The following is a 25,282-nucleotide window of genomic DNA, read 5'->3' as shown; positions in this document are numbered from 1 at the left end:
ATTGACAACCACCAACCTTAATCACATGAAGAAATGAAGGCTTTAAGCTAAATTACAAGGCAAAACCATGTGACCCTATCCATTAACCAAAGCAAAGTGTGTGGTCCTTCTTCCCTTCCGTTAGGCCACCCCTGTCTTTATCCCCTTGTTGTTTCTCAATCCATCGTCAACCACACTACAACACAACAATCCAACGCTAAAGACAAACCCCCTAATCAACCTGTTTATTCTACACCCAAAACCCCCTCTCAATAATGTGTTTTTTTCTTTTGTCTTTGAAAGAAGAAAGGGATGAGATAAAAGCAGGAGAAAAGACAAAGGGGCTTTTCTTAAAATTGCCTGAATAATGAAAACAACTAGTTAGAAGGCAATATCTTCAAAAGAGAGGAGCCTGCATGCATGCCCTCCGCAATCTGTCACTCTGTCCTAAGGACATTGCCCATGTGACAGAACCAAGCATGCGCCGCTTATACTGCTGTTCCTCTCCCACCCCCACGCCGCCCTAATAAAATGCTTTCTTTGGATCTATCTATATATTGTTTCTTGTACGCCCCTACCACCTCTTTCTACCTAGTTTATTAATTCATCATCCCACCCTACCCCCATTACTTCCATCCCTTATATTTGCTCATTATTAATTATGCCTAATTGTATTTATTTCTCTACATCCAACTGTCAACTTATATTTATTATCATAAATCAAGAAAATATTTAACTAATATCGTTCATTATCTTAGATACATATATAAAAAAAGATGAATCAAGTCGTAATTAACAATACATTAATAGGACATATCTGATATAATTTTATATTATAAAAAAGGAAAATGATTTCCAGCTTCTTAATTTGTAGTTATTTTTCTTATAATTATAAAAAGACGTGCTATATAATTAGGTTTTAATGTAAATAGCTAGAGCATCAATTAATGAAAAGGGTTACGATGATTTATCAAAAGAAAATAAGAAGGAGGGGGGGGGGGGGGGTTATGGTTATACTTATGTGATTATTCACTCAAAAGATAGAAGAGTAAGGATTTGGCGTGAACCATTTGTTTCTAGGTTAGCGTGGAATGAATGCGTGTGGTCCTAGCTAAGGTAAAAAATGGCCATAATTAACGTTGATTGTTTTCTTCCACTCTGTCACCCAAGGGCCTATTTGTCCACACCCAAGAATAAGTTAATAATTGAATCAATAAAGCAATTAGGTAGTTGTAATTGAATCAATATATATATATAGCCCTAAATAATTAATGGGATGATTACACCTTTTTTAGGTTTGATGTAATAATTACATGTATACCCATTTGGTTTAAAAATTTATATTTAGTATTTTTAAAATTTGTTTCAATTTAACAAATAAGTCCCTCCATTAGTCATATTTTACCAAATTGGCTGATATTAACAAAAAAAATTCATATTTACCTCCGATCGATTTATTATTAATTTACTACAAGTCAAATAAATATTTGCTCTTATAAATCTTCACACATTAATGAATGTATGAAAGTATATTTCCATCGTTAGTTATAAGGGTACTTTAGCAAAAAAAAATATCAATTGACTTGCAATAAGCCAATCGAAAATAAATATCAATAGTCATTTAATTTATTTTTTTTATTGTTAATATAGACAAATTTAGTGAATTTGACTAAGAAACGAATCTATTTGTTATATGAAAGTAAATTTTAGGGATAGTAGATATACTTTTTCAAATTATAGAAATTTACATATAATTACATCAAATTTTAAGAAAGGAGAGTTTAAATTATTATTTAATTAATTAGTAGATATGGACCAATCACCTTAATTAATTATGAAATAGTTTATAAATTAGAGGAGAAGACGAGAGCGAGTGGTCCTGTGCTGGCCTGGCAGCAGTGGCTACTCCTTTTTGATGCCTTGGAGAAATAAATAGCTGCCTCTTCCCTACTTATTGCCATTTCCTAATTCAAGGGATAGAATTAAGAAGGGTTGGGAGGGAGGGCAGGCAACAATTCAGCTATGTCGATAGCTGTAAATATATATATATATATATATATATAGGACACAAAGACAGTAGCCATTAAAACTCTCGACAAATCACACAGTACTCTATCCAGGCATATATATGTTATATATATGCATGCCTCCTGTTGCTTCACAAAAACATTCCTCAATTGCCCAAACCCAAACCCTTCCTTCTCCTCTCCGCCCATGTGTGTTGTTGGTCTGAGAGATTGAAGCTGCCAGCATGATCTGGTTCGACACCAACTACATACTCCGCCCCGGCCGTCCCCCATGTTCCGATCTGGTTTCTGAATCTCGGATTCAGGTTGAATTTGGGTCCATCAGGTCATCTTGCAGCTTCAATCACTCACCAACAATTAATAATTATTACCAATTAATTCATCATATAGAAATATATATATCTATATATATATGTATATTGTCTTGATCGAATTTATTTCTCCTGCGCCGTTGCGCGCTCTCCGCCTCCGGTGAGTTCCTCTCTCAAACCCTTGTTTTTAATTTCTCTTATTTTGCTGATATAAATAGTAGACAAGTTACCTGCTGCGATTAGGTCATTATTGTACGCATTTTTGGTGAAAAAAATAATACATAGTTACTTCTTCAGATCTATTTGTGACATAGAAACGACTGTACATGCAACCATTATTAATGTCTGACCTAATTTCTTGAAGAAATATTAGATATATGTGTGAAGACTGATGAATTGCGTGATATATGAGTCTGTTCCTCATTTCTAGCCATCGCCTTTATCGTCTTGTGTTTGTCTGTCTGGCGCCTGCATTTGCTTGTCTTTATCGCTCAGAAGAAATCAACAACACAAGATTCCAATCAAAAAACGAGTAACCAAACACGAGACAATCGTTTTTCAGACACAAGCACTAGGTTTCAGATTTTATGGGGTAGCTGGCTAGTGTACATGGACGGACCAGTGAGTAAACCCATACGGCTTACCTTTCAGATTCTCTTTCTCTCTCTCTGTGTGTGTGTGTGTGGATACCATCTGCACCTTAACTCTCCCTATTAATCTGTTATTAACAAAACACCATCAAAAATCTACTAGGATATACATATGCTTCTCTTGACTCACCATCATTGTAACCAAATCAATTGACTTTTTCTTTTTAATCTTGAAATTCAATTTAATTTGTAGAGATATAGTTAATTATTACATGGAATCATGTGACTGAAGCAACTATTCCTATATATACGTGGTTTATACATATATAGATTGTGTGACGTTGTGAACTAGCTAGTTGTAAAACGAGCATCCTTCAGATTCCGAATTTCATATATAATGTTGGTGTCAATTATCCTGCATAAAATGGCTAAAGTAAGAGTTGAATAGAGAAATATTGACTAGCTAATTTATTGTCCGGCGCCAGAAGCGTTGGCCTGAAACATCTCACACACATGGCTTCTCCTATAACATATATATGCATACATGTCATGTTATATAAGACCATGCAAATACATTGGACTTTTGTGTATAAATTCTGAAATTTTCTAGTTATAAGATTTTATTGCTGTGGTTGTATACTTAAATTCCTACGCCAATTACTGCTTTCTGATCAATTTTGGTGAACATTAATGAAGTTAAAATTCCTCCTCGTTAGGGTGCGTGTGTTGTGTTTCTTCACCTTGCTTTCACGAAATTTATAAAATGATGAAGGTATACTAAGTATTATTCTATATACATTGGATGAAAGGACACACATTTTTAAAACAAAATCATAAGGTCTCAATTGAGAAGAGATAATGTCTCGTACAAAGCTGATCTATTTATCATGATGGGTAAGTACATGTTGCATCAACTTACATCATATATTAAGAGACAAATCAGACAAGGCCATTTGTCCCATACCCTTTTGGCTACCATCGATCCTCATCAACAAATTCACGCAAAGCCAATATTCAAACTTATGAGTCGTGAACTTGTAATAGTAAGATATCATTGTATGATGCAGTCAACTTATAGGTGTAATTAAGATTAGCCAAAAAACTATGTCAATTATTATCAAATGGAAAATATGATCAAACCAATGAAAATTCATCCTCAACAACCCTTTTCTACCCGCTAGTGGGTGGGTGGGTGCGTCGTGAAAACTTATCAGATGTGTTGAAAATTTATTGAATTTGTATGATCTGTGTAAAAAGGAAGAAAAAAGAATAAAAAAAGATATGCTCAATCATCTTGGTCGTATGCTTTCTGCGTCCTTCAAAGCTGTAATTATATGGAAATGGACTAAGAAGTTTTGATTTGTGTCATAGTTCTATATATGGTAAAAGGATGATTGACTATATCAGTCTTATCTATTCTCTTCTCTAGATGTAACTGCATGCAATAGCTTTTTTCCTCACACATGGATTGGAAAAATAATCGAATCTTATATACTTAAAATGTGTGAAGAGAAATAATATACTTGATTACGTAGCCATCATAAAAGGAAAAAGGAGAGATTAGAAGAAGGTCAAGGAGTAGATAATCCCCCATGACTATGTGTCCGGTCGGTTGATGGAGTCAATGTCAAGAATTTGAAAGGAGAGGAAAGAAACGAAGGCCATTATTAATATACAAGTTGGTTGATGGAGTCAATGTCAAGAATTTGAAAGGTGAGGGAAGAAACGAAGGCCATTAGTAACAGACAGGCGTGTTTACATTTAGGCATAAATGTGGATTGTGTTATTTATCTAATTGTATAAACTATTTTCTTTTCATGATATCGGCTCAGTCCAAATTCTACAAATTCGAAACAAGTCTTAATTGAGCTTGATATAAAGAAATCAGATTACATGTGGTCTGATTGAAAAATCCAAGCAGAAGCGGACATTTTCCTATCTTTTCTTACTATTAAAACTTTTTCATCCATTACTTAATTTAATCAAGTAAACAACTTATAATTTTTATTAATTTATAAAATCCTACAACAAATCTATTCGAATCCTGTCAACTATTTATCTAAACTATAAAAGTAAACGAGCCAATATAGTTTTATCTTATCATTTCATTTTGAAAGCCTCAACGAATTGGGAATTTGAAATATTCACTTCACTTTTTTCCTATATAATAAAAAGAAAATTAACATATTTATGTCAATAAAATTCAGAAATTTTCAGTGTAGCAAACAACATAATGCAACTAATTAATAGTGACATGGAAAAAAAATCATTGTTGGATGCGTGCGTTTTTACTTAAACCTGAATTGCACATGCATCACGCATGTTATGGTTGAAGGAAAATGGGTGAGTTTGAGCATCAATGGCGCAAAACTCGAAACGTTCCTTAGGTGCAGGCGACATTGTCAAGTGCGAAATGGAAGATGTACAAATTATAATCTGCTTTGAATGGGATCCATAAGGACAGGACAGATGCGCGCAGTTACTTTACCAGATTTTGTGATTTGCATTGAAAGGTGTTAATTATTTTTTAATTAAGGTAGCGCGCAACTTTTAATAAGGGAGTGGTCAGAATTGAAATTAAGTGGTTGTTGTCAGAGGAGAGGAGAAATCAAAGAGGTAACAAACCAATAACCACCACATGGAGATGAATAGTTTAATGTTGTTTGGTGGTTTTCTCCAGCAGGTAGAGGGAGAGACGACAGACTTGGACTTCTCAGCTGCAATTATGTCTTCATTTGTCCACATAATCATTTACCCATTTCTTGGGAATTGTCGATCTCGCATGCTCTCCTACTCCGCTCATCAACCTTTCTAATTCATTCCTTTTTACAATTACACTAAGGGCTGACAAGTTTGACAAATAACTCTAAAAATTAAAGGGATAATCACATTTTCTTCTCTCCAGATTTAGTATAATTATATGTATATTTTATTTAATTTCAAAAATTATATTTATTATTTTTGATATTTATTTTTATCTAACAAATAAATTTTTTATTAGTCAAAATTCATTAAATTTGTTAATATTAAAAAAAATAGGATAAAAAGTTCATATTTATTTCCAATTCACTTATTATTGATCCATCACAAGTTAAATTAATTTTTTACGATCAAATTACCTATTTTATATATCTTTACATATTAATACATGTGAGTATGTATATATCTTTACCGTTATAAAGGGTACTTTAGTAAAAAAAAAATATTTGACCTACAATAAGTTAGTAATAAATTAATCAATAGTAAGTATAAATTCTTATTCAACTTTGTTATCTTAATATCAATAATATTAGTGAATTTTGATTAACGAAAATATCTATTTTTTAGACAGATGCAAACATCAAGAATATTAGATGTAAATTTACGAACCTCGAGGATAAATTACACTAAACCTCAAAGAAAAGAAAGTGTAATTACTTTAAAATTAAATTATAATTTAAAAAATACAAAATGACAAAGCAAAAACCATCGAGATACCCAGAGTCTCTCTCTTTTAATTATAAAACATAGGTGTTTTTTGAAAAATGGAGTTCCATATAAATAATATTGTAAATGAAATGAAAAAATATTCTTTGATTCATATATATATATTCATTTATGTATGTATGACATGCTATATGTGTTAAATGAAATAGAAAATGTAATATCATCGTTTGTAATTAAAAAATAATAATAATAATCCGAACTGTGCTTGCAAGATACAAATTCGAAAACTTGAGTCCATGATATGGGCTAAAAATGGGTGGAAGAAAGGAACATGGATATGATTTGATCTTTCATCCAGCAGGCCTAGGCCCTTGGGGCTATATTACTGTAGCCCATTCTCACAAATTCAGGCCCAATCCAGCAAAACTTTGCTTTAAATCCAACCTCCCAACGAGTATCGTCTGGATGTCGTGACATATATAATAATTGCAAGTTGCATCAACAGTCCAGTGATCAATATTCAGTACCAACCAAAGTGTCTGAATCTCTTGTTAAATTAATGGGGAAATTACATGGATGTCCCTTGAAATTTGATATTATTATAAATACCTTTTATTATTTAAAAATTATTAAATATCCCTTGATTTTAAAGAATGTCTAATAATTAGTCCAATTCGTTAGTTTTCATCTATTTTTGTGGTGAACTGATCAAAATGCTCATGTACATTAAAAATTATAATTATATTTATTTTTTAAAATTTTTTATTTTTATTATGAACTAAGTGGATAATTTTTTTTATAATTTTTAAAATTTTTTCATTCATCCCGTTTGATTTTTATATAAATTTTTAATTTAAAAATAAAAATAAAAAAATACTGTAATGACAAAATTGATAATTTCGTACTTTCATTCAAAAATTACATAATTTCATTAAATATTAAAAAATATTTATAATTTTTTAAATAATGAATATGTAAATAGTAAGTATGTATTCGTAATTATGACGAATCTTAAAGTATATCATTATAATTTACCCTAAATTAATTGAAGTTAAAAAAGAAGCATTTTACAACAAGCACGAGACTCACGCTTAATAGAAAATCGCTGAGAGTCAGAGGTACACGCTGCTATTTATTTAATCTGTGCAGTGTCTTCCAATATGTACCAAAATCGCTTTTCCACAAACCCCCTAATTGTCATTCATACGAAATCCAAATTTCAAGTCTTCTGTGTGCTTTTCCCCCTTATTTGCCTGTCTGCAAAAGGAAACAAGACCCAACTCCGTCTCAGACCACAGAAACAGAAAACAGAAAGACGGAAGGCAATCCTCCAGGATGGGACGGTGCATAATACTCTCATCATCCACACTTAATCCATCTCGAATTTCTCCTAAACCCACTTCAATCCTTCCCTTTGAACGCCTGAGGTTCTCTTTCCCAAGTAGCTTGCCCGCAAATTCACAGCCCCTTAAATGTGGATTTTGTAGGACGCTGCCCTCCACCTTCAGTTGTGGAAGGGCTTTCTCCACTAAGGCTATTTTATCGGAGACTCCTAGTCAAAGGCAGTACTTTAAAGTCGGCGCAGAATCTACCGGGCCCATTCCTTCTGATCAGCTTCTTGATGTGATTGAAACTGCCGCCAAGACTGGTGCTCAGGTTTCCCAGTTTCCACTCCTTTCCCCTGGATTCTATTTTAATAATTTCATCGTATCTCGATCGTTAAGAAAGGATTGATGGTGGCAACTGATTAAGGAGTTGTCTAGGAAACATTTAGAAAATGCACTATTTTCCTGCGCCACTTTGGTTAGCTGTTACAAGTTAAGTTTCTTTTTTTTTTTTTTTTTTTAGAGTTATCAGAATAGCAAGTAATTCTGAAAAACAATCAAGTTGTTTGATCATAAGTTCAAGTTACTTAACTTGTCAATGAGCTGCTCTTCTTCAACCATTTCCCTGCATTGCATGTGTACGAGGAAAGAAGAAGTCTTTCCACAGGCTTCCCTAGGAACCAACTTGACAACATAATCTTAGTGACAAAACTAAATTCCTTCCAGGAACTTACATATTTTGTTCAATGCTGTTAATAGACATCTATTCTTCACGCTACACAGGGCTATATATAGTATTCTTACTGAGAACCACCTCCATTGCTCTCAATAAAGCATCTATTTTTTCACATAACATAGGGCTATAGTATGAAAGCCCTGCTACTAGTTTCTACCGTTGTTTCTGAACAATTACGCGATTCCCTTTTATGCTTTTAGTTTTTAGTTTGTTTTTTTCCATATTTTTTCATATTTTTGGAAATTATAATCATTTTGACATTGTCATTTAGCATTTATTAAAAGTGAATGCCATACTCTTCTATTTATTTTAGGTCATAATGGATGCAGTGAATAAGCCACGAAATATTACCTACAAAGGACTCACTGATCTTGTGACTGAGTAAGACCTTCCCTGTTGGCATGCTGAGTTCATCCTAATTTTGATGGTTTTTATATCTGATAGTTGTAGAAACTTTCAGAGGGCTACTTTATGATATTTCATTTTTGTAGATCAACAAATCTACATAAAAACTGCAGAAAACCAGGCATTAGAGTAGTCCTACTGGGAAATCTTAAAATTGAAGCTTCATTGTAATATTGGAAGTGGATTCTGTTAAGCTGTTCTCATTCACCTGTGCAAGTGATCTATTCGTCTCTAACATCCTTAATCTGTTAGCACTTAGATACTATGTTTCCTCTAATGTGTCTGTTCACATAGTGATGCCAGATATGGACAGCTTCACATTGAAATATGTTATCATTTTTTTAATTTCACAATCTCTTGGTGACCTTTTATTTTCCTTCTTTCAGTGTCATTTTATACCTGTTTCAAATGTAATGCCCCCATTGAACAAATACTATGCAGCACAGATAAAATGAGTGAGGATGCCATTCTAGATATGGTGAGGAAGAACTTCCAAGACCACCTAATTCTTGGGGAGGAAGGAGGTCTCATTGGGGATTCATCTTCTGATTATCTTTGGTGCATTGATCCCTTAGGTATTGCCATTAAATTTTAGATATACTTGCTGTCAGAATATTTTATGATAGAATATTCTGGTTGCACATCCTTGATAATTGTGTTTGTAAAGATGCTGCTTGACTTGTAAAAGTAAAAGTACTTGACCATCGTTTGTCTATCGGTCTGTTTGATTATTGTGCCAACATAATGCAGATGGCACCACAAATTTTGCTCATTGCTACCCCAGCTTTGCTGTCTCCATTGGCGTCCTTTACAAAGGAAAGCCAGCTGCTGCCACTGTGGTATCTAAGCTCATGATTTTTAGTTAATTAATTTTTTTTTAAAGGCATTCATGTTTTAGTTCTGATGTATAATATGATCTTCTTGCAAAATCTGGTCGTGTATGTTGCAAGTGATATAGAGAACTTAAAGAATCATGTCACTCATTTACGAACTTATTGCATTGGGTTTTATGTGGGAATCTGATTTCAAATCTGAGTATGTTTGGGCCAATGAGGTTGCTTCATGTTTCCTATCACTGGAGAAATTTGTAACTTTTTCCCTGGACAGGAGGTAAAAATTGTTGTCCTTGTCCTTAATTGCAGGTAGAGTTTGTTGGTGGTCCTAAATGTTGGAATACTCGGACTTTTACTGCAGCTGCCGGTAGATACTTAACATTTCAGTTATGAGGTTGAGTTGTATTTTCTCAGGTTAATTCAATATCAGTGAAATTCCAGGTAAAGGTGCATTTTGCAATGGTGAGAAGATTCATGTGAGTCAAACTGATAAGGTCAGTTACATGCAAATATTCATGACCAACGTGGGTTCATCTTAATCTATCTAACTTTTATAATATCCAATTGCACTGGTGCTACTGCTTCTTTCTTGATGTTTTAACGTTATGCAGTTAGTACTACTGGCTACTCAACAACTTATGCCTGTGGAATGTAGGATGTGAGAAGTAGGAGCAAACTTGAGCTTGTAATGCTTTTCAATGTGTTCTTCTTTCTGTTGTGTCAATCTTGTGATAGTTCTTACAAAATGTTCAACCATCCTAGCAGCTACATGTGGACCTTGCTAAAACTTCATAGTTGTTGGAGCAGTAATTATTAACCTATAAACCTCATGACCTTCAGGAGCAATAGAGCTTTTGTATTTTTTCTGTTCTGGAAACCAATTGCTTTAATCTGTACTAGGTCGAACGGTCGCTTTTGGTTACTGGGTTTGGATATGAACATGACGATGCATGGGCAACCAATTTAGAGCTATTCAAGGAATTCACTGACATCAGTCGGGTATAATGTTCTTTTCTATCTTTAGTTCCAAGAGAAGTTAGACTGTAATGTTTCATTATATATTTCTCAATTCTACGAAAAAGGACTTCCTGTGCTGAAGATGTTGAATTTTCTACTCTCTCTCTCCTTTTGGGTTTGACATGCAGGGTGTGAGGCGGCTCGGTGCAGCAGCAGTTGACATGTGCCATGTAGCCCTGGGAATTGTAGAAGCCTACTGGGAGTATCGTCTTAAACCATGGGATATGGCTGCTGGTGTTTTGGTAATTTTTCATTCTTTATTGACAATACATCTATTTGCATATGTATAAATTTGTCCCTGTTGTTTCCTTACTGTGTAATTGTAGATCTTTTGGGTCTTTTACTTGACATATGAAATTACTTCAGTTGTGCTTTGATTTGATGCTTGTGTGTGTCTGTGAGGGGCACCTTGGAAGTTGTAGCCATAATCTGAGGGGGCTCCCATTACTTGCTAATGGCTCACTAAAAACATTGATTTGATTTTGCTAGTTAGTTACTCACTCCATAAAAGTAATTTTTTGTATCTTTGTCTTACCCACGGTAATCAGAGGCTTAAAAACAATATATATTTCCTCTTGTGTTACATATTTATTGCATGCTTCCCTAGCTATTTATGTTGCTGCAATTTATTTGTTGAATTTTCATTCTTCAAGTAGATAGTAGAAGAAGCTGGGGGAACAGTTTCTTGCATGGATGGGGGCAAATTTTGCGTGTTTGATAGATCTGTCGTGGTATCCAATGGAGTGCTCCATGCTAAGGTTAGTTGCTCTATCTGACACTTATATCTAGAAATATTCTTATGTTTCGTGTCACTTGGTATTAAGCTTGTGGTGGCATAAATACTTTGGGTTCAATCATTTGGTCTCATTTACGCTTCTAAATCTGGAGGACAACTTTGATTTTTTTCCCCATGTGAATAAACTGAAGGGTTATTGTGGTTCTCGGTTAATAATAAAATCTTGCCATTTGCTCAAAAAGAATTGAATCCTGAGTATGTAGTGATGATACTTTTGGCCACTTATGCTATAGGGTTTTAGCTGCTTATGAAATAATTTATTGCAAAAATGATATTTGTATTCCAAATTCCCTGTATATGCTTTCAGCTCTTTGTGACCAAATTATTGTTACATGAGACCCACATCTTACTGTGGAACTGATTGCAGCTTCTTGAGAGAATTGGTCCAGCAACGGAGAAATTGAAGGGCAAAGGGATTGATTTCTCATTGTGGTATAAGCCTGAAAATTATCTCACAGAACTTTGACATCGCCTACTTTTGATGGCTTTACAGGAGAGTGAAAATCAGGTTAATTTTTTTATAACTACTGTTTCTTTGGAGATCTCCTACTTACCTGTGTGTGATTAGCACGTGCTTTGCCTTTTATGCCACCTGATCCACAAATTTGAACTTCTTTTTGGATATTTCTTGGGATACCTGTCCCAGTTATTACTTGCTACAAATCAAATTTAATAACCATTGAATTTGAAGATGTCATAAATATGTGTGCCAAGACTGAAACGAGTGAGCCGTAAAAGGGTCCTTGAATACACAAAGAGGACAAGTTTAATTTGCTGCTGAAGAAACAAAGCAAGAAACTGTGGCATTTGTTTTCCAATGATGTGGGTCTCAAGAAGCATCAGTCAATAATGTCAGTGCTCCACAAGTTTGTGCTACTGTTATTCCATGCTGAGGCCCACGGGAGTAAGATGAGGAACACAATTGAAAGCAATTATATTTATTCATAGATTCTGCAAAAGCAGTTATTCATAATTTTCCACTTATATGGAAGTACAGATTCCACAGGCAGGGAAATTGTAGATGTTACAGAATTGAGGCTTTTGGCCGGATGCTAGCTCCTTTTATTAATAACCCTCTCTTCCATTTTCCTCCCTCGTATTCATATAAAGAAAACTCAATCTCTCCAATCTTATCCGAGGTGTTGAATTCTCCTGCTGGAATTTCTATCCATTGTCCTCTTGGCTTTTCGTTCAAATTTTCTTTGTGTTCTTGTCTGCTTCCATCTGGTAAAGTGAGCCTCAGATTTACAGGAACTTCCCAGCCGTAGGCAGTATCTGTTAGCTCCAAAACAAAGACAATTTCATACATTGTTCCTGGTGAAAGATTAGCTATTTCAAATCTCCCATGCACTTCTAGCCAGCAAACATTGAGCAGTTCAGCAACTGCAAGACATTCGTCACTGCAAAACAAAACTTCCATTACGAATCTTAGTTTATCATAGCTCATCTTAGTAACAAAACAAAAGAAGACCTTTACAAGCACACAGTTTTGCCAATGGAAGCATTTCTTAATTTTATCTACTTTTTGAAATATATGCTGTGTTATCTTTCAAACAGGAGTTTTATCCATTGCTTGCGAATGTAGGATGCCAATGATTGACCAGTAGGAACTTCTCTGTTAATTTTTTTGCTGAAAATGAGAGGTTATCGTCGCAGGTGCCATCATCCATTCCTGAAAATAAGGATTTCCTGGTCCCATTGTGCACTTCCTGTTCATTCACATGTAACTTGTCTTTTGTGCTCATTACCTCGACTCTTTCAACAATGGCCATTGCCAGAAGCGAACATCATCTGCCCAAGTTATTGAAAGATCTCGTGCAAACAAGATGAAGCAGTTACGATTTGACCCCATCTCAACCCAGTACTTCTGCACAGTTGAAGTTAACTGTAAGAACAATAATAAGGGAAGGACAGTACTGCTAGTGTAAATGGTTTTTATTTTTGATTTTCTGGAAAATGATGATTTGTTCTAAGTTCAGGATATGATATCAATACTTCAATAATTGATAGATGATATTGAGCTCTCACAGGTCAAACATATGATTCTCTCCATAAGGGGGTAGTGTGTAGGCACTGCAATAATAAATATTCTCTTTTCTGTAAAAAGAAAATAGCTAATCAAATATAAAATATACGTATTCATCAACTTTCAAGATTGAAATTTCTTATATAAGAGCAAGGCACTTGCCTTCCTGTTTTGGTTCAAGTATACCCCTGCATAAAGTTGTTCAAGTAGCTTCTTTGTTGAGGATCTGTCGATGGGTGAATCTGCATGTTTCAATATATCCTCGCAATTATGAGGTAATGGAACTTGTGTTGCACTCTGACTTGGTTTGGCATCGCTATTACTCCTCCATGATGTGTTGTTGCTTGATCCTTCATCATTTGGTTCCGTCACCTTATCTTGTGATAATCCAGCTCCCATTATCTAGAAGAAACCCCGTAAATTTGTTCCTCAGTTGCTGTGTTTATATACGGAAGTTCTGCTTCATTGGAAGGACAGGATGCCTCCATTACTGAATGGTTCTTCTGAACACTTATTCTACTTTCACAAGACAATCCGATAAGAATAAAAATTCCAGCTCAACTTTATGAAGTTTTGAGGTTCCAAGGTCAATGTTGAGATGATGCTATCACCTCAGCATCTATGCTGATCTATTGATAATTAGGAAGTGGGTAGCATCAAATTTACTTTTGTGCTGGTGTAGGTGCACCATGATCTGACAAACATTTTAAAAGTGTCATCAATGCCTCAACCTTACTTGTATTCCTCCTATCTTCTGATAAAGTGGTGAATAAAGAACAGAACCTTCTTTGTATGTATTCTGGAATCAGATGCCGCGGGGTGATGGTAACTTTAGCATCTTATATATCCAAAAAAACTTCACAATTTCCAAGGGGCACCTCCATTTTGAACTCTTAAAGCTAATAATACATGGAAAGTAGTATTGCTGAAACCACAAGTAAAAAGACCAGGTGCGTTGTTCTTGGATTAGCTTAAGATAAGTTTCTTTCTTTTTCCTGGGGTAGCCAACCATAAAATATACCAGTCCTCCGTTTCGAACATCCAAAAAGGTATATAAATCAAGAAACGGAGTTTTTCAGGTTTCTGCAAGTAAATGACATAATAAGACAGATGACAAAGGACTCCATCATTGTAGAAAAATAATGTAAATGAAGTCTGCTTGATTGGGCACCTCCTTTGGAATGATGACCTGTTGTGGTGCAATATTCTATCTGTGTATGAAAAGGAGTTTATATCTATCAATAGAGGTCTGTTCCGCGGCAATCTTATCTTTTGCTTTGCCGATTCAGAAAGGAAGGGATGATGACCAATTTTATTCCTTTCAGCAATTCAGCAAAGAAACCCATATCATTCAGATAAGAGAAAAGACTCTTTGTTCACTTTCAAAACTCAAAAGGGATCACCAGTTTTATTCCTTTCTTCAATACATTGAAGAAATCCGTACTGCAAAAATCTCTCTCACACACGGAAGCAGGATTCTCTCTCCTTTTCCAACTCTATTCTTTTGTCTTTTACCATTAGTCCTGTCCAACTCACCATTCTTGAACTCTCTTCCTTAGTTACTCAAATTGATTGGTTCAAGTCATTATGATAATTAAGTCCGTCCCATATAATTCTAATATACTAATACAAATAAAAATGGTCTGTTAGTAACATTGCATTTAAAACAGACGAAAACTCAGAAGATGAAATGCAGAGAACAAGAACAAGAATGAGATGTTATGTAGCATCACCACTTCATTAACCTTTATTAGATAAAAAGCAAAATACACTCTCAACCATTTGAATTCAGAGCGCAAGATGTACACAATTTCTCAATTTGTATATTACTGACTAATATTTATAGAAATAATGCTCTCAAGTGTCACAAGCCTCTCTCTCTCTCTGGTGGTTGAATAAGCAATAAGTACAAGCAAAAAGAAAAGCATCAACCTCAGAGACAGTTCAATTTGTCCATCTTCACTCCAATTCCTTGATAAATGCATGGTAAATTTTGAGCCCTCCCTTCCACTTCCCACTCCACACTTCATACAGACCAAAGTAAAGCTTCTCTTCGTCTGGTATTTCAGCCTTCTTCAACGTCACTGTAATCTCAAACTGCATTGTTGCATAAGCGTCCAAGAGAATTTTACGCCATGCGAATTTCCCATATTTCCCTCTCTTAACCATAATGTAGACCGGAGAGCTGCCCCATCCAAATGCATCTGGAGTTAACGACAGACGAAAGCCCACTTCATAGATCTTGCTGGGACTTATTCCATTGACGGAACCAGTAACTTCTAGCCAACTCACTTGATGCAATTCAGCCAAATTCCTGCAGTAAAGATTTTTTGAGGTACTGGGATCATTATAATTATTGGCAAGGTCGTTAAATGGCAAGGAACTCACGCTTTGTTGGGTACGGTCCAATAGCGATCGTCTCTACCCCAAACAATGTTAAGATCTTTCGGTTGAATGATCATCTGCCCCTTTCCATCCTGCACCACACACCATTAGTTTAAATGCTAATCAAGTGAAATTCTGTGCAGAAAGACATGTGTCTGACTGTATGTATGTATACCTTGATGAATTCTGCGGAAGGATTTCCTACATGGTGTGGACTTGCCATTTTCAATTTCAGACAATGACTAATAAAGAAGACAAGTAGAAAGAACGAGTTAGTTTGAGGATTGGTCAGTTCTTGCTGTCTATATATAAGGGGAAGACTGCGTACATAGGTTGCCAGGGGAGAGGTACATAACAAGCAGAGAATAATTCATATATTTATTTATTTATTGGGTTTCAGGAAAAACATAATGCAACAGATTTTCGAATATGGAGGAGGATTGGCGGCTCTGTCGATTTTACATATGCATTTGGGCTGAACTGGCAATCAAAAATGGCGTCCGCAGATCTAAAGTAGTTGATATTCCTCGTTTCCTTGGTAATTAACAACTTCATATTCCCACACGTTACAAGTTGTTGCTTGGCAGCCATATAAATGCCATTGTTTCTGCACTCTGAATTGTTTTAATTGATTCCCAAACAAACCCACATAAAACACATTGTATTGAACTACAATATTGTGTTCAAATTGTATAGGTTGGAAATTATTAATAATATTCGGGGTATCATTTCAGGGTCTGTAGCAGTAGAGCATCGCTCATGACGCCTTCCACTCCCCCAATCAGTTTTACTCTCATCAAAAGGGGTTAACAAGTGGCCATGACAACCTGACGAATTTATACTCGTTATTCTACATCATGTTCTTTTTGTTTTTTCATGGATGATTTCTGTGCAAAGAACACATGTACTATAATACGAATGCCAAAGTACAACAGGATTTTATTCCAAAAACGAGAGCTACGGTGCAGGTTCATCATACATAATGTCATTTCACATATGTAATAGTAACTTATTCAAGTGGATCAACTTTTTCAGTTTATTCCTTAATCCTTCTTAACTTTAAAGAAAAGAAATATGCTATAGAAGTCTTGTTGATCTAACATTACTGCACATTCATAGCCCGTATACGCATCATGTTTAGTCAATACATAACTCAGTGAGTATTTTACATAACCTGGACTTTTATTCCATGGGGGACGGACATAACTCAGCATATGTATAAACTAATTTTTTTCCTCCAGGTAGCCTACTTGTATTATTTGCTGGAAGCTAGAGCATGCAGAATAACACTAGCTCAATTCAAACCAAGAAAATGAAAGAAAACATATATACATAAATCATTTAAACTATATTTAACAGCAGGAAATTATAAATGAACTACAGACAGTGTACAATCAAATTGTAAAGCTGAGAGACAACTTTGTAGAACATAGATATATCTTAAGCCTAATCAAGTTGTCTGTCAACATTGTCGATCTAGCTGTGAAATGTTTCCGCAAATTACAACAGGTCCTAATCGATGCATGTAAATTCCAGATCTTCATCGGTGACTGGTTTATGGAGCTGCAATTCAAAAAGAGAACCTTTAACCATGAGAAAGCCAAGAAGTTTCGTCTCTCTAATCATGGTCTTAACTTATATCATGAATAAACATCATCAATCCTATCTAAGAGAAATGTAGTTGCAGAACAGGAAAGAAGAATTCAGAAAGCTATTCAGCATTATGAAAGAATTTGAATGCAAATTACATGCATGCAACATCATAGATCTACCACCTCCTGCCAGAAAATGTAATCGCAACTTCTTGTTTATTCATTAAAGATTCTCCTCCAAATTAATTTGGAAAGACTAGAACGAACAACATGATGTTAACCTAGCCCATATTATCGCAGTTTACCACAGGACAAATTTCACGGGGCCCCGAACAATTTCTTCTCTCCCATATTATTGCCGCAAATCAAATAACAAAACTGTAGAGTTGATATAGTAAGGAATGCAAGTTTGCCATGAAGGCATCAATTTCATAGTAAATGGAAGAGCTCCTGATGCAAAAGAATAACAGAAACTTACAGCATTGGCAACAGTAAACCAGTGAAAGACGCGCAAGAATGCATCATCTTTTGATGGCATGGCGTCATGATTCCACACTGTCACATTTTGAAAAGTCGCATTCGTCTCCCAGCAATCCGACTTTGTGTTATTACCTTCCTTAACATCACTTTTCTTTCCCAAGATGAAGCCTGAAGAGCATAATAGAGTTATAGCATAACTGGAAAAAGGTATACATGATAATCGTTTTTGCACCTTAAATAGTTAAAAATCAATAAATCAGGAGACGTGGAAAAGTTTTTGAGACACCACGGATTTACAATATACAATAATATTAGGTCATACCAGAAACCTTAATGTACAAATTAAGCCATCATATGAGTAAATGCATTCGGCACAAATCATACTCCAGACATAAGCAAGCACTAAATAACAAGGCAAATTACAAGCTTTAACCATCATCCTCCTGCTAATAAATATCAGATTTGCCAATCATAACTCTGATTTATTTGTCACGCAGAAACACTATTTGTATAAATTGTTGTGCCCAAAAAACTGGCAAAAATCGAAAATAAGCAGGGTAGGACAATTACCAGAGTAGCCCTGGGGAAGCGCAATAGTGGTTCCATGTAATTTTCTTCCTCTAAAGTATGCTTCCTCCACTCGTAGCCCATCCACCTCCATCTCTATATAGTTAAACAATTGAATCAGTTCGTTCGATCATAAATCAGAAAAGAAAACAGTCAAAACGAGGTACAGGCATCCACAGTATTAAGCATTCATGCGTTATGTTCAGTGCGTCAATCGGTTGTACATTCATGAACTTTACCAGTGGGTTTGGGCTTGAAGTAGTGAGAAACAGAGGTAGGACCATCGTACTTGATGCAGCATGGCAAGCGGTGCACCTTCCCCGTCAGGTCGACCACCGCGGGACTATCTCGGCTCAGATCGACGGTCGCCGAGTGGGATGAGTGTGAGGTTCCTCCGTCTACTCCGTCCATTGAATTTGAAGAGCAAATATATCACGTTGCCTGCCACTCTCACCCTGTCGTAGTTTTTTGCCCTAATAAGTATAAATGTTGACCCCCCCAACTTTTCCCGCGCTTTTTTGTAGGTCAGAAACGGACTTTGTCTCCTCTAATTGAGAATTGCGCACGCGCACACCACACGCCTCAACTGTTCAGACCGAGTAACTGATTAATTTTTTGGATTTGGGGATTGTTTAGAGTGGCATATGTATGTATTATAAACTTTTTTATGTTATCCTGAAAAAGGAAAGATGAATAAGTGGAGTAAGGGGTGCGTATGCCATCCGCATTCACCACAACATCAACGGATATCATCACCACCTGCTGAAACACAAAATATAAATCCATAGGAATTTACAGCATCGACTACTCTCCACCTAAGCATGTATATGCTTATATAATGAACGATACTGATTCAACTTACACTACATATCTCATCATTAATCTTACATTTCAGAGTATGTTGCCAAAATTTAACTAATTGAATTAGGTAGCCATATCAATTCTCAGAATCGGTTAAGACAGGGCTTTCCAATTCTTCCATTCGTGCAGAAGCAAAAGACTCTTCGCTATCTACACTTGAGAGGGACGAAGGAGAATCATCCGAATCTGAGATGACCTCATCATCCATTATGATGTGTTCATCATCATCATCATCATCATCATCATCTTCAATCTCTGATGTATCAGATCCCGAACCTCCCATAAGAAGCTTGTTTATGGCTCCTTTAGCAGTTTCGACAAACCATTCATCCTCAGGAAGAGAACTGGGAAAATATACAACTTGTTGACTAAAGAGAAATATATAAATTGGACGAGATTGAGTTTCAGATGCATAAGCGAAACCAACAATTACCTTTGTGGATCTATTCCTCTAGCAGAGAATGCCTTCACTGCACGAGCAATTATGTCTGATGATATCTTATGGACATGCCTGGATGGATAGCCAGCAAACCGTGCAATTTCAACGGTGAAGTGCATATCAAGTACCAACTGCAATAGAGAATCCCACATATGAGAGTTCTTGGATGAGGGAGGAGAGTTGAGTAGGAAGAGACGCCTGATAGAGAATGAAATTCATCCTAATTTAAAAGCATTGATCATATATTTTAAGGTGGCTGTTATGTTGGAGGAAGACACGCCTGATATAGACAAATAAACTCATCCTAATTTAATAGCATCGATCATACATTCATGTCAGTGTGATGTTGAAATCTTCTTATCAGACCCCACGGGCAGAGGAATACAGGGTTTAAGCGAGTTTCTTCCCAAGTTGCGAACATAAACTTCTAGTAACTCTACATAAACAAGCACTTAAAAAGGTCTTGTTTAAAAAAAAAAAAAGTAGAGAAAGAAAAGAAATTGGGGCTGGCTTAAAGTACTCCTGATAGATCACAAACCAGGTATCTGCTATTGGGTATTTCATGCCTCTGTGGAAATTTCTGATATCCAGAATGAGAATTAGAAAGGAAAGTTTCTAATACATAAATGAAAAGAATTTCATATAACAAAAACCTGCTGCAACCCCACTGGCCGAAGCGTAGCTGAATCATGCTCCAGAACACCCCAAAATTCTTGCTCATCAGATAACCACATCACCACTGTTTCTGTCAGCCTAGCCAGTAAAACCTTCTGTATTTTCTCTCTTCCTAACAGAACATCTCCAGCCACAGCTGCTAGTTGCTGCAGCTTCCCAAATAATGCCTGCATAATATATGATTGACTGCCAAAACTAAGTACAAAACTGGACAATTTTTATATATGAGGAAGACACGAAGTGACCAAAATGGAAAATCACACATGAGGCTGACTATGTGAAACTGAATTTACACATAAATCTGTACAAGAAAAACAAGCAAGAGGTAAATCCAAATACTTGAACAACGAGCAAAGAGATCCCTCAGAAGCCAAACGCTTCATACACCACATATTCTTAAAATTTAGAAAGAGGTAAATCCAAATACTTGAACAACGAGCAAAGAGATCCCTCAGAAGCCAAACGCTTCATACACCACATATTCTTAAAATTTAGAAAGCGATGAAGGAATAAGGAAGCATTGAATACATGCACAAATCAAAAGATAGAAACACATCGCATGACGGATTTATATATAGGTAGATTACGTTAAAACTACCTATCCTCCAATGCTTTTAACAACCAGAAATACGAATCAATTTGGGATAAGGCAAAAAGTACATGCTAAGCAAAAGTAGGCACATCAAGTAATTCAGGGAGAGATTCTTCATAACTAGAGAAGAGATGAACACCTGGAATGGCAATGATGGGAGAGGATCAGAGTCCCAGATCAAATCCTGTCCTTTTCCACCTAAATATATCTGTGCATCTAATCTAGTCTCTCCATCTCTTGAATAAATGAAACTTAAAACATATTGTCGACAGAAATGATCTCTAAGTTTGTCCAGAGAATGCTGAAGCTGGCGTCTCCAATCTTTAGGATCAACAGTACTGTTAACAGGAGGCAATACATTGTCCGCTAGTCCACCCCCTGCTTCTTTGCTTTCATTCAAAACATTCCAAATTCGGGACACTACCATGGGCAACAACTCTTCAGCGATAGTAAAGGCAGTTCCCAATAACGCAAGCTGCTGCGAATCTGTCTCGGCTTTAAAAGGCACAGGCTCCTTTAGCTCGGTCAGATTGTCATCTTCAGTGGGGCCGGTTAAGGCTTTTATCAAGACTTCAACATACTTGTCAAAAAGCTGTGCAATTCTTGTCAATATGTTTCCTCCAAAGTGCAGGATGACCAAGCGAGTTAGCTGCTCAACAATCTCCTGGTAACGCAAGTAAATTATCAGTCAGGTCTCACAATTTTGCATATACCCAAAACTCAACAACTTTCAAGACCTCTTTGTGCCTCTTCACCAATTATTACTAGATAACATGTTCTAACAGGATGGTGGTAGTTTTCTTTTCCTTCCTCCTTTTGATGTATTATGCAAACAACAGTACAATAATATATATATTTGCATCAACAGCAGAAGCTATCAGCAGGCGATAAGTCCCGGGGGATGGTCCCCAAAAGACAGTTTCTGTGCGACCACAATCTGACACAATGAAATTATACATTTAAACAGAATTTCCAATCATAGCACACCCAGAAAGCCCAGAAGAAGGCATTTTGATTTTAATACTCACACAACCACCATTGGACTTAGTGGGACTCGGTGACTAATTCTCACATTATTGACTCATTTCAACTACTGCATTCACTTATGCAATGATGTCAACCATATGGCAGTAACTCACATAAAAGAGAGACGAAGACTGAAGTTACTACAGCCAATATGTAGAAGAGGTGCTAATTGTTTAATGGTGAAACATTCACAGATATTCAACCAACCTTAACAACAAAGATAAATCTCATTCCGCAGTCAACAAGCATACGATCAGATGATGTTGCAAAGGTAGAAAGAGGAGATGCAAAACGTGGTGACAAAGGCATGCTCTCATCACCTCCACCCATATCAAGAACCACTTTTCTCGCCCTTCGGAAATTTAATTCCAGGACTTCTTCAACGTATGGTTGCAAAAGCACAAGAAGCAACTTTGTTAACTTCAGATCCTGCGCTTCCAAGGCAGAGCAGTGGTTAAGACTGGCCTGAACACATACACTAGCTGCACGTAAAGCAGAAGATGTCTCAGAAGGCGGAGCATTTTCCTTGACCAATCTGACTAGAGATTCTATTTCCCATTCCGCCCATTGAACAATTCTATTACTATAAACAGGATTATCACCAAACATCAGGCCAGATTCTTTGGTTGACAATGAAATCATCGAGAAGACAAGGTTAGATAATGTGGCTGAATATGTTTCAGGATAGCAAGGGCAGAGAACAAGAAAATCTTCTATGCTTCTCTGGAGGCGTGATCCATAAGATTTCAAAAATATTTGATGTGCCAAGGGACCTTTCCCAAGCTTTAATAAACCAGATAACACCTTCTTCAGTTCCACAATTCCAAGTGACGGCTGTTGGCTGATCTCAATGAGCTGGTTCTCAAGCATTGCTTTTCTCTTCAATAGAGCAGCCTTGAAGGAGGAGCTTTCACTGTCTGTACTGTCCCCTGATCCTTTCAGCTCCGGATGATTTCGCTCTTCGGCGTCAATTGCATCTATTGCTTCTTCTATTTTATGCTCCGCAAGAAGGACATCAACATGCTCTAGGAATTGCATTCTTTGATCCTCCGCTTCAGTTGAAAATACATCATCAATTTCATGAGCTCCAGAGTTATCCTCAGTTTCCAGAACATCTCCGCAAGCCCGGCTCCAGTCTTCCAATTCTTGAGACACACCACTCATTAGATCCTGCACAAGAATCCCCTGGGCAGAAATATGCTTTTGGAGCTCATTTAACTCATGCTTCATTTCAACTACTTCATCAGATAACCTGCAATTACCAGTAAAAGTACATAAAAGACATATATTTAAGTTATTTGTCAAATATAGTGTTAATTGGAATATGAATGAAAACACCAGAAGTGACGACAACCAAGTGCATACAAATTGGCACACAACTAGGTGGGATCAGACTAGAGATGATTGCAATTGAGGAAAGCATACGATTCCTATATAATTATGTACATGAAACAAATGATGAGATAAAGCCAAAGCAGCTAATTCAAACGTGGCGCACAGGGCCTTAAGGTCAAGAAGCTCACATTTAATGCTTTGTAGCTGAAAAAACAAAGATTATATACTCAATTCAGCTGATTTTAACGTAGAGTGCAGATTATAAAGGATGAAATGTCACATTTATTATGCCTTGTAGCTCAAAGAACAAAGATCATATTTCTTTTCTAAACTGATCTTGACACATTTCATGCACATTGTCCCTTATCTATTTTTATAGCATAAGAGCATGTCCAATGCTTGTGCAGATAAGAAATCTAGCAATGGCAAAGAAACATAGTGTACACTTTGTATCACCTTATTTGTTATCATGCGCCTTCAAGCAAACTATTAAAAACTTTTCTCTTACCTCAAAAAAGCCAAATACTTTGTGCGTGTGTTACTGCACAAGTTGTCGACTGCATCTTTCAGATCCAAAAGCTCAAAACAGATTTTTCTGATTCCCTACAGGAATGAAATTACAATTTGATTGAGAATGATAACACAAGAAAAGTGATGATACAGTTGGTTCCAAAGAAGATTCAGAACAACAAGGGCCATTCACTAAGGAGCAAACTTTTAAGCAAATTAAGTTATGAACTAAAAAGGTTGAGAAACCAAAAAGGTTGAACACCCCTTCAGATATTTCAGCATCTAGAAACTTGTGGCAAATATAACGAAGTTTTTGCTCCTGACCTTCAACCATACTTTTTCCAGAAAAAAAGAGTAACCCTGGCTCTATTATATGGGGTCACCCTTCCCCCTGCAGCCACATTCCTAACTAAAAATTGACCAGGGAGCGGATTTTTCAAACAAATGTACGATCGTTCCGGAAACGACACCACCTCAATTACAGTTGCCATACATTCTAATCTTGCAGCTTCAATAAGAAACTAGGCAAACACATCTTTGGAGAAAAAATTTATAGCCAGGGTTCTCCTTTTTGCGTGACATTAACTCGAAACAGGGAGGCCTCCACCAATTTCAAAAACTCAAGAAGAGAACACACAACAGATAAACTTTCATCCCCCAAACTTCATCTCTTTTCATATCATTATTTCACCAGTTCAAGTAGATTCAGCTGAAAAAAACGTTAAATCCGTGAATCATGAAGAGAATGAAAGAGTGGAGTTAGTGTTTTGAAATTTTAAATTTTCTTTTTTTTTTTTTTTTTACCTTTTCAGTCTTGGACTGGTAGATGGTGTCGATCTTGGACTGAGGAGTGACAGTTTCCATGGAGGGGAAATCATCTTCTTCCTCGCTGCTCTCCACCATTTTCATTCTTTCCTGCCTCAGCTTTTCAGGCTGAAGTCACAGAGAGCTCAAGCTAAGCTTCAAGCTGAAACAATGGAGAAATCGAACACTTTTAAGACAGTGCGATTCTGGTTTTTGCTTTAGTACTGAGACACGGGTGATTTTGGTTTGAACACCTGCAGACAAATTGTGATTATTCTACTCTAATTATTGCAATTTAATGATACTCCCATGAATTAATTAACTCAAAATGAATTGGTCCTAACCCACTCGGCCCAACAGCAGACCCGTAATTTTGGAGCCCCAGACCCACATTTAATATTTTAGTTCCGAATTTTTTTCCATAAATTTCTTAAAAAATATAATTAAATAAAACAAAAAAAATTATTGTTAAGAGAAAGAAAGAAAAAAGTGAAAATTCATGGAAAGAAAAATGAAACAAAAACTGATAGTTCAAAAACAATTCT

General features: G+C 36.1%; 5 protein-coding genes and 1 long non-coding RNA gene across 7 annotated transcripts; 2 read left to right on the top strand and 4 right to left on the bottom strand.

Annotated features, from left to right (window-relative positions):
• The first annotated feature begins 7,506 nt into the window (after window positions 1–7,506).
• Window positions 7,507–13,459, top strand: IMPL1 (myo-inositol monophosphatase like 1). The gene is made up of 11 exons (XM_011098489.3): window positions 7,507–7,989; window positions 8,708–8,775; window positions 9,241–9,374; window positions 9,550–9,638; window positions 9,942–9,999; window positions 10,074–10,126; window positions 10,533–10,631; window positions 10,778–10,891; window positions 11,306–11,407; window positions 11,813–11,953; window positions 13,102–13,459. The coding sequence occupies exons 1-10, from the start codon at window positions 7,669–7,671 to the stop codon at window positions 11,909–11,911; spliced, it is 1,137 nt and encodes a 378-aa protein (XP_011096791.1). The 5' UTR covers window positions 7,507–7,668; the 3' UTR covers window positions 11,912–11,953; window positions 13,102–13,459.
• On the bottom strand, window positions 12,368–14,143 carry LOC105175867 (lectin). The gene is made up of 3 exons (XM_011098490.3): window positions 13,634–14,143; window positions 13,194–13,312; window positions 12,368–12,845 (listed from the first exon to the last, which is right to left on the bottom strand). The coding sequence occupies exons 1-3, from the start codon at window positions 13,868–13,870 to the stop codon at window positions 12,470–12,472; spliced, it is 732 nt and encodes a 243-aa protein (XP_011096792.1). The 5' UTR covers window positions 13,871–14,143; the 3' UTR covers window positions 12,368–12,469.
• A 1,047-nt stretch (window positions 14,144–15,190) lies between these two features.
• PP2-A9 (phloem protein 2-A9) lies at window positions 15,191–16,165 on the bottom strand. Its single transcript, XM_011098488.3, has 3 exons — window positions 16,032–16,165; window positions 15,860–15,948; window positions 15,191–15,785 (listed from the first exon to the last, which is right to left on the bottom strand). The coding sequence occupies exons 1-3, from the start codon at window positions 16,077–16,079 to the stop codon at window positions 15,431–15,433; spliced, it is 492 nt and encodes a 163-aa protein (XP_011096790.1). The 5' UTR covers window positions 16,080–16,165; the 3' UTR covers window positions 15,191–15,430.
• LOC105175865 (uncharacterized) lies at window positions 15,666–16,895 on the top strand. 2 transcript variants are annotated; one of them, XR_016063085.1, is made up of 3 exons: window positions 15,666–15,806; window positions 16,004–16,394; window positions 16,591–16,895. It is a non-coding gene; the product is annotated as an uncharacterized LOC105175865 (long non-coding RNA). The 2 variants fall into 2 exon arrangements; XR_848933.3 differs by having other exon boundaries at window positions 16,000–16,394.
• Window positions 16,896–17,169: 274 nt separating this feature from the next.
• LOC105175863 (ribonuclease H2 subunit C-like protein) lies at window positions 17,170–19,036 on the bottom strand. Its single transcript, XM_011098487.3, has 4 exons — window positions 18,735–19,036; window positions 18,499–18,591; window positions 17,927–18,096; window positions 17,170–17,419 (listed from the first exon to the last, which is right to left on the bottom strand). The coding sequence occupies exons 1-4, from the start codon at window positions 18,904–18,906 to the stop codon at window positions 17,369–17,371; spliced, it is 486 nt and encodes a 161-aa protein (XP_011096789.1). The 5' UTR covers window positions 18,907–19,036; the 3' UTR covers window positions 17,170–17,368.
• A 186-nt stretch (window positions 19,037–19,222) lies between these two features.
• LOC105175862 (LOW protein: exocyst complex component-like protein) lies at window positions 19,223–25,014 on the bottom strand. The gene is made up of 7 exons (XM_011098486.3): window positions 24,738–25,014; window positions 23,932–24,026; window positions 22,296–23,340; window positions 21,202–21,726; window positions 20,449–20,637; window positions 19,790–19,926; window positions 19,223–19,700 (listed from the first exon to the last, which is right to left on the bottom strand). The coding sequence occupies exons 1-7, from the start codon at window positions 24,840–24,842 to the stop codon at window positions 19,433–19,435; spliced, it is 2,364 nt and encodes a 787-aa protein (XP_011096788.1). The 5' UTR covers window positions 24,843–25,014; the 3' UTR covers window positions 19,223–19,432.
• Between the last annotated feature and the right edge of the window lie 268 nt (window positions 25,015–25,282).

Source organism: Sesamum indicum, linkage group LG12 (assembly GCF_026168435.1).
Source record: "Sesamum indicum cultivar Baizhima isolate 11 linkage group LG12, ASM2616843v1, whole genome shotgun sequence".
Lineage (NCBI taxonomy): Eukaryota > Viridiplantae > Streptophyta > Magnoliopsida > Lamiales > Pedaliaceae > Sesamum > Sesamum indicum.
The sequence above is the reverse complement of the archived record's forward strand: the minus strand, read 5'-3'. Positions and strand labels throughout refer to the sequence as shown.